Below are 8466 nucleotides of genomic sequence, written 5' to 3'. Positions count from 1 at the left end.
GCTGAGGGTTGAAGAGTCGTTATAAGAGAGTCTAGGGCACAAGGATTTTCGGGATTCGTCTCATGCCTTGTCATTTGTCTCCGCGAAGCTTCTATCTAAAGTTCCACCGCCTTGCTTTGTTTGGTTTGTTTTAAGAGCTTTTGGGGCATAAGGATTTTCGAGTTTATCTCACGCCTTATCATCCAGATTCGCGAGCCATCAGAGTTCTAGGATTATCAGTCTACCTACCTTAGAGTGTCGATACCTTGGGAGAATCACATCATAAAGTCAACATGATGATGGGGAACTTCTCAGGACCTACTGGATAAAGAGATGGGCTGTGAAGGACATGAAGCATTGTAGTACTCGTTGGACAAAGAGGAATGGTGTGAAGATTGTTGAAGCCTATATAAGTGAATGAAGTGCATCTTATTAGGGTTAGCACTTTAGAGGAAGAAAGTGTGAGTTAAGAGTCAACCAAAAGAAAAGATTTGTTTGAGTAGGTTTGATGGTGAGTGAATATACGAGTGTGCATAGCTGTTGCTGTGTGGGTAAGGTTGGGTAGATTAGGATCGACTCAGTGGCAAATCACATGTTGTGATGTTGCATGAAACTGATCAAACAAAGAAATAACTGGATTAAATTTGCTCAAATAAATAATTGGACGCTTTATATATCAAAATTCCTGCTCATTAGAAGTTCAAAGCATATTAGCACTATTTACAATGTTTCTGAGCTACTGTATTGTCAATACAAAATTGTGTTTTATTGATTGAGTAATATATGTCCGTTTTAAAAAATTCAAATTGCAACAAAAAAACTGAATATTTTATTCTATATGTATTTTGTATTTAAATATAATAAACTACTAATAAAATCAAATGAAGTTGAAAAGAGAGTTATAATTTTTTTCAATATATTAGTTTAAAGTAGGTAGAGATATTTTACAAAATTTAAAAATATATATGGATAATCTGCTCGCAAAATATTCGAATAATATCTATCACCTAACTAAATATCCGATTTTATAAGATCCGAAAATTTTCCTAGTGAGGTTGTTCCCCAGGGAAGCAGGGGCTTCAGTGTTCCTTGTTCTTTGTCGAACTATATTTGTTTTGTAGATGGTTCCTGGAAAGCAACAGACCATTATGCAGGAAGAGGGTGGTTCTGCACGTCGCCCTATGGTGATGTCCCCAGTATGGGAGCTGCCAATCTTCGCCGTAGTCTGACCCCTCTTTATACTGAGATTGAGGCCCTTGTCTGGGCCATGCGATGTATGATTGGAGCGGATAACCAATCTGTTGTTTTCCTTACCGACTGCTCTGACCTAGTGAAGATGGTGTCATCGCCTTCCGAGTGACCAGCTTTTACACCTTATTTGGAGGACATCCAGACGGATAAAGAGGAGTTTACCTCCTTTACATTAGTCTACATTATGTGCTCTCAGAATGGTAAAACGGATAATCTTGCGTGACGCGTTCGCACAGTTCCGCATTATGTTAACCATATTCTTTAGTATTGACTTGTTTGAGCCAATCTTGTACCCTTTATTAGCAAAAAAAAAAAATCTGAAAATTTAGTTTTGGGTTTTTTTCAAATTGACCCAACCTGAATTTTATTTTGTACTTTTTTTTACTAATATAGAGATAAATTAAATTTGCTATAAATGCTTTCACTATACTATTGTTTTATTAATAAAACATGACCCAGTAATAAATAGCACGAGACCAATTCGGATGACCCATACATTCTTTCATTAATAAAAGAAAAGACCCATTAATAAATAGTAAGAGATCAATTCGGACGACCCATACACTGTTTCATTAATAAAAAAAAGACCCATTAATAAATAGCAGGAGACCAATTCGGACGACCCATACAAACTAAGTCAACTCTCTCCTCAACCCTATGCGTCATCATCATTATTATTACGATGTCTTAGAGCAAATCCATCCCACATCTTTTATGAAGGATCTATATATTAAAATATTTAAAAATGTAGAAACAGTATAGATATAGTATCTCTGCCCGGATATACAGTATAGATATAGTATCTCTGCCTGGACAGGTTTGTTTTCAGTGACTTATTAACATTTCTATTAACATTTTAAGTACATTTTATAAAATAACATTTATTTTAGTAAGATATTACACAAAATATCACCACATTCAATACAAAATAAAATAAAATTATTAAGGGTATATATAGAATTTGTAATATTTTAGAGCAATTCTCACAAATAGCAAAAAAAAAAATTTGTTTCCAAATTTAGTGAAACAACCTGTCCAGTTACACTCACTAAAAATCTAACAACAACACTCAAACCAATCAGCGGATAACAATAAAAAAATTCTATAAGATTAATCCAATAAACCAATAATGAATAAACCAATGACAATATATACAACAATGCCAATTTCATAAAATAAAAGTCGTAGAACCATCAACCTAAATATATGTTATAGACAACATTGTTTCATTCTAGCAACCTAATAGAAGTAAAGAACACGCAACTAATATAAGCCTCTATAACATTTGCCTTTTCATTGTCTTAATTCTACGATTACACTTTGTCTTTACATGCACCAGAAACAACAATTGAGATGCATAAGTATTTCCAAAAATACTTAGTGAGACAATCCTTTCATTTATCTAGCTATGCACGCAAGTAATAAGATCTTCACATGCATCAAACAACAATACAAATCAAACCAGGTAAGAAAAACATGCATTAGCCGCCTGCTTAATGATGGTATCAACCGACACTGGCCACCTGGTGTGGACCGACACTTACCTGGTGTCGACATACACCCATCTCGATAAGGCCGAAACCATAGTTGTGCCGATCAATACTCGCCAAAGCACTTGTGCCGTCACCACCTTGGTGTCAACCAACACCCACATGGTGTCGATCAACACCGACCACGCTCTTTTCAAAGCTGAAGGTCTGATCTCCGCCTCCCACCGCCTCCAATCCAACCACGACTCAACTAGAAGCCATCACATGCCATAGGGACCACAAATCACACAGAAACAAGCAAAGAACTATATTAAACAACTCATGGAATAGAGAAACAGAGATATCAGTATAAATAAACCATGGACATGCACTCCGCTTTAGAATAAGAAGATTCTGAACCCAAAACGACAAAACTGGCACCACAACAACCTTCCTCACACGTCTTTAACCTTAAATCCTCACCCTCAAGGAAAAAAACTCATCAACAGAAACAAAGAACCTCAGGTAAAGCTTCTAGAGCTTCCACATGAACTTTTTCTATATTCTCTTCTCTCTAGGAATGTCAAAAGCGGCTAAAAAACTCTCGGAAGTCGAGTTTTTCTAATAAACTCGAGTGTTAGGATTTTCCTAAACCAACTACGTACACTGGGAAATTAAAAATTGAACCGAACAACCTAACCGCATAGGGTGTCGAGCGAAACCCACCATTGGAGTTGATCGTCACCCTCACCAAAACTTCACAAATCGATTCACAGGTTCACATTTAGCACATCATTTCTAAATTCCAAAAGGGAGAAGAGAAATGACTTAGGGCAACTTTTTCATTCTCTGGATTCCATTTTTTTAATATTATTATTACTACATAATCTATCAATTCTAATAAGTAAAATGTTAATTTTTGTAACTTTTTGTTTTAGAAAAATCATGCAAAAAAATATTGTTTTTTTCCTATCATTTGTAACTATTTCAATGGCATATTCATAAATAACATGTTTTGTTAATGACATACAAATCAGTCAAACAATAGTAAATAGTGAAAAATGGGGTTTTTGCTAACCTAGTCTTCTACTCAAGACAATGGCCACCTTCCGTTCCATTGACCCGATCATGGAAGCGGTATCGATATTCCTTGACCTCACAGGTTCCAGTTTGCTAGTCCATAATTGGTTCATAGCTCCTTCTATTGTTTGCTCCTATCTTTCCTTGTATTCTTGTTAAGTTTGATTTTAAGGAATGCCCCTTATGTTGATGTTTAAGCTATCTTACTTATTGTGTATGTTATTTTCTATCTAATGGAATGAAACATATCGTTTGTTAAAAAAAAAAGTGAAAAATGGGGTTTTTGCTAACCTTTTTATTTGTCAACATCTTTAGGGTTTTTGCTAATTATAAATAGTAAACGTACTGATTTCGATTTCAGATTAAGTTTCTAAAACGTATTATTTTTCCAATTATCCCTTGAAACAACTGGTCGAAATTACTTGAATCACCATAAAGAAAAAAATTTGGTTGGACAAAAACCACCGGCCAATTGAATCTCAACGTCCTTTATGCGATTAGCTGTCAAAATTGCAATAAATTTTATTGGTAAGAAATTTTCCATGATCTAAATAGATGCTTTTGTATGGACGTATATCATTATTTTGATTACTTCATTACTTGCATCAAAATTCAAACAAAAAAAAAAACAAAAACAAATTAAGAGCGTTAATATACAGATTTATATATGGCGGTGACCCTTTGGATTTAAATTGACGAAACATACAAATTTATTTCTATTCAATTTATGGATACAATTATTTGGCTCAACCACTGTCGAACAGTAGCACAAACAAAAATGTGGCTCAAATTCTGATCACATAAAAATGTTGATAAGGAAAAGGACCCAAATTAAATGCAATAATTGAGCGACCGATTGTTTTGTATTCCCAAAGTTATCAGCGTTTTATATCTTCTTTAAATACCAACCGTCCATCTTAAAAACATAAATTATAGTATTTGGTATTCTACTTATAGACATATAGTATCTGTCTGCATATCCCTCTTTACTCACACAAACATTCACTAAACATAAATTAAAAAGAAGAAGAAGAAGATGGATAATCTGATGTTATGTGAAGCAAACAACGTCCCTCTAACGCCTATAACATTTTTAAAGAGAGCTGCGGAGTGTTATCCTAATCGAACTTCGATCATTAACGGACAAACTCATTTCACTTGGCCTCAGACCTTTGACCGTTGCTGTCGTCTAGCCGCTTCTCTCATATCTCTTAACATCGCCAAGAACGATGTGGTAATATGTCACTCTCTCTCTTTTTCTCTTTCATTCATATAAGAGGTATGTGATTATAGTTGTGTTTAGGTGTCCGTTGTGGCTCCAAACATACCGGCCATGTATGAGATGCACTTTGCCGTTCCCATGGCTGGAGCTGTTCTTAACCCTATCAACACTCGCCTGGACGCAACATCCATTGCCGCAATCCTCCACCACGCCAAGCCCAAGCTCTTATTCATTGACCGGAGTTTTGAGCCCTTAGCACGAGAAATCACCCATTTACTACCATATGCCGACTCACAACTGAACCTGCCGGTCATATTCATTGACGAGATCAGTTTCCCTGAGAGGGTTTCATCCGGGGAGTTAGACTATGAGGGTCTCATCCAGAGAGGAGAGCCCACGCCCTCGTTGGTCGCACGTATGTTCAATATTGAAGACGAACAAGATCCGATCTCGTTAAATTACACGTCGGGTACCACGGCCGACCCAAAAGGTGTGGTGATCACTCACCGAGGAGCATATTTGAGCTCATTAAGCATGATTATTGGTTGGGTAATGGGGACCTGCCCTGTCTATCTTTGGACTCTCCCTATGTTTCATTGTAATGGATGGACGTTAACATGGGTAACGGCGGCTCGTGGGGGCACCAATGTCTGTATGAGGCACGTGACTTCCCCGGAGATCTATAAGAACATAGAAATGCATAACGTGACACATATGTGTTGTGCTCCTACGGTTCTCAACATTCTTCTGCGAGGTAATCCACTTGACCTGTCACATAGATCTGGGCCAGTGCATGTTCTGACCGGGGGTTCACCGCCACCCGCTGCTCTTCTTAAGAAAATTCAGCAGTTTGGGTTTCAAGTTACGCATGCCTATGGGCTTACGGAGGCCACTGGTCCAGTGCTCTTTTGTGAGTGGCCAGATGAGTGGAACAGGTAATAATCATAGGTATAATTTTAACATTAATTATTTAAAAGGACATTTTTAAGCAAATACCCTATAACACCAATAAATATTTTTTTTCGTTCCAAACCGCAAAATACCATCACTTTCCTAAAATACTATTACAAACTCTTTAGTCCAAAAATATCGCAAAAATTAAAATTAAATTTGATTAGTTTTTGATCTAAAAGTTTGGGTCTAATAATATTTGTTTTTAGGGTTTCAGATTTATTATATAAGGTTTAGGGTTTAGTATTAGAAGTTTAGAATTTAGTTTTAGTTTATTAATATTTGCCGGATAGATTTTGCTGGTCTTTTTTAGAATTGCTTTTATCTAAAATTTAATAGTGAGTATTTTTTTTCTTGGAAAATACTTGGGTGAACTAAAACACCTCATTCTTTTTCAATTAATCAGACTATGCCACCTAATAAAAAAAATAAAAAACATATTATTTATACTTTTTAAAATTTAATAATATATCATTGAGCTTTGATTTACAAAGTTATATGACGGTTAGAGTTTATAAATATGATTTATATTTCAGAATTAAACAATACAATTTGTCAGTTTGAGTTTATAAATAAGAATTGAGATTTAGATTTTACAATTAACCGAGATTATATGTGGTTATAAAAGATGGTTAGGGTTTATCTTTTTTAGAATTAAACAAAATTTTATGTTGACAAATGAAAATTAGGGCTCAGATTTTACAATTAAGAGAGATCACATATTTGTTTGAGTTGATAAATGAAGATTAGGGTTTAGATTTTACAATTACACAAAGTTATATATTAGTTTGAGTTTATAAAGGAAACTAATGTTTAAATTTTATAATTACACAAGATTATGTATCGGTTTTGATTTACTTAATTTAATTTTTTCTATTTTTTAATAATTTTTTTAAAATATCTATTAATATCTATTTTATTGATTTAATTTAATATAACATGACATTATTTCATTAGCTTAAATAAGATAGGTGAATGAATGGCTTAATATCTTCTCTTTTTTTTTTTACTTACAAATGACATTTGTCATTACGTTAAGACTATATGACAGCCCTATCACTCAATTTAAACAGATTACCAGAAAATCAACAAATGGAGCTAAAAGCAAGGCAAGGCCTAGGCGTCTTAGGCCTAGCTGAAGTTGACGTGAAGAACAACGAAACTCAAGAGAGTGTCCCACGTGATGGGAAGACGATGGGTGAAATTGTCATTAAAGGAAGCATCTTAATGAAAGGGTATCTAAAGAATCCCAATGCTACATTTGAAGCATTTAAGCATGGATGCCTCAACACTGGGGACGTAGGTGTGATTCATCCGGAAGGATACATCGAGATCAAAGATCGGTCGAAAGACATTATCATCTCAGGAGGCGAAAACATCAGCAGTGTTGAGGTCGAAAATGTTCTTTACAAGCACCCAAAAGTGTTTGAGGTTGCCGTCGTGGCCATGCCTCACTCTCAGTGGTGTGAAACCCCGTGTGCATTCGTTGTTTTACAAAAGGGCAAGGCTGATAAAGAAGATCGTGAAGGTAAATCTGTGATGAGAGAGAAAGATTTGATAGAGTATTGCCGTGAGAATCTGCCACATTTTATGTGTCCGAGAAAGGTGGTATTTTTGGAGGAAATGCCTAAAAACGGGAATGGAAAGATCCTTAAGCCTAACCTAAGAGACATCGCTAAAGGTTTGGTTGCCGAGGATAAGGTCAATGTTAGATCTAAAAAAGTTCATCGGCGTGTTGATCACTTTACTTCTCGACTTTGATTCTATGATTCTATGATTCTATGAATCTAGAACTTCTAGACATATGTATGTATGGTTGTCTATTACGTAATGAAGAATGATAATTGTCTTTTGCCATTGATGAAAAGAAGAAGAATTAGTCGAAGAAGAAGAAGCAAAGCTAAGGAAGAGCACGAAGAAGAGAAGAAGAAGCTGTCGAAGAAGAAGAAGAGTCAACTACAAAGAAGGGAGAAAAGTCAACATAAGAAGTTTAGGTAATAAAGGTTAATGGGCTAAGGAACTAGCATTAGTTGAAGTGTCTAGTTGAGTGTAGTTGTTAAATGTTGCTTGGACAAGTGAACCTAGTATCTAGGAGTGTGGGTTGTGTAAGAGTCATGATTAACGTTTAGGTTTCTAGAGTAGCAAGTGGAGATAAACCAATACGCGCGTATGTTATGTATTATTGTGTAAGCATTATATAAAAAGATCTTTAACAAAAATGTAGTCTCTTGTGTTTTTCTCTTTAATGTTCTAAACGGTTTGTGTGAAGCAAGAACAAGACACAAACGAGAATACTGAACTAGACAGATGTAAGGCTTGAGACAAAGCGATAAGACACAAGGAATGCTATAACCTTGGAGTGAAAAGTAAGATTCGTAACAAGAATACATGATCACATATTTTAAGCTTAAATTATTATATGTAGTGAAAAGTAAGAACTAAATGTATTGCATGTCCATATGTACTAATTATATGTCGTCGACTCTGGTTAACATCACGACTAATTTATTCTGG

The 8466-nt window shown here is 35.3% G+C and overlaps 1 protein-coding gene across 2 annotated transcripts; it reads left to right on the top strand.

Annotated features, from left to right (window-relative positions):
* The first annotated feature begins 4642 nt into the window (after positions 1–4642).
* Positions 4643–8171, top strand: LOC104750369 (putative acyl-activating enzyme 12, peroxisomal). 2 transcript variants are annotated; one of them, XM_010472155.3, is made up of 3 exons: positions 4643–5013; positions 5083–5936; positions 7026–8171. In XM_010472155.3, the coding sequence occupies exons 1-3, from the start codon at positions 4816–4818 to the stop codon at positions 7711–7713; spliced, it is 1740 nt and encodes a 579-aa protein (XP_010470457.2). In that variant the 5' UTR covers positions 4643–4815; the 3' UTR covers positions 7714–8171. The 2 variants fall into 2 exon arrangements, with proteins under 2 accessions (XP_010470457.2, XP_087347985.1); XM_087491859.1 differs by having other exon boundaries at positions 4706–5013; positions 5083–5949.
* The last annotated feature ends 295 nt before the right edge of the window (positions 8172–8466 follow it).

The sequence above is a fragment of the Camelina sativa genome, chromosome 16, assembly GCF_030686135.1.
Source record: "Camelina sativa cultivar CO46 ecotype springtype chromosome 16, ASM3068613v1".
Classification (NCBI taxonomy): domain Eukaryota; kingdom Viridiplantae; phylum Streptophyta; class Magnoliopsida; order Brassicales; family Brassicaceae; genus Camelina; species Camelina sativa.
The sequence above is the reverse complement of the archived record's forward strand: the minus strand, read 5'-3'. Positions and strand labels throughout refer to the sequence as shown.

Bases quoted from the DNA above. Each gene is read 5' to 3' on its own strand.
- LOC104750369 (XM_010472155.3), top strand. From the start codon at position 4,816: ATGGATAATCTGATGTTATGTGAAGCAAACAACGTCCCTCTAACGCCT. The intron at 5,014-5,082 runs GTAATATGTCAC...AGTTGTGTTTAG, and splicing joins ACATCGCCAAGAACGATGTG to GTGTCCGTTGTGGCTCCAAA. The intron at 5,937-7,025 runs GTAATAATCATA...CAATTTAAACAG, and splicing joins TGGCCAGATGAGTGGAACAG to ATTACCAGAAAATCAACAAA.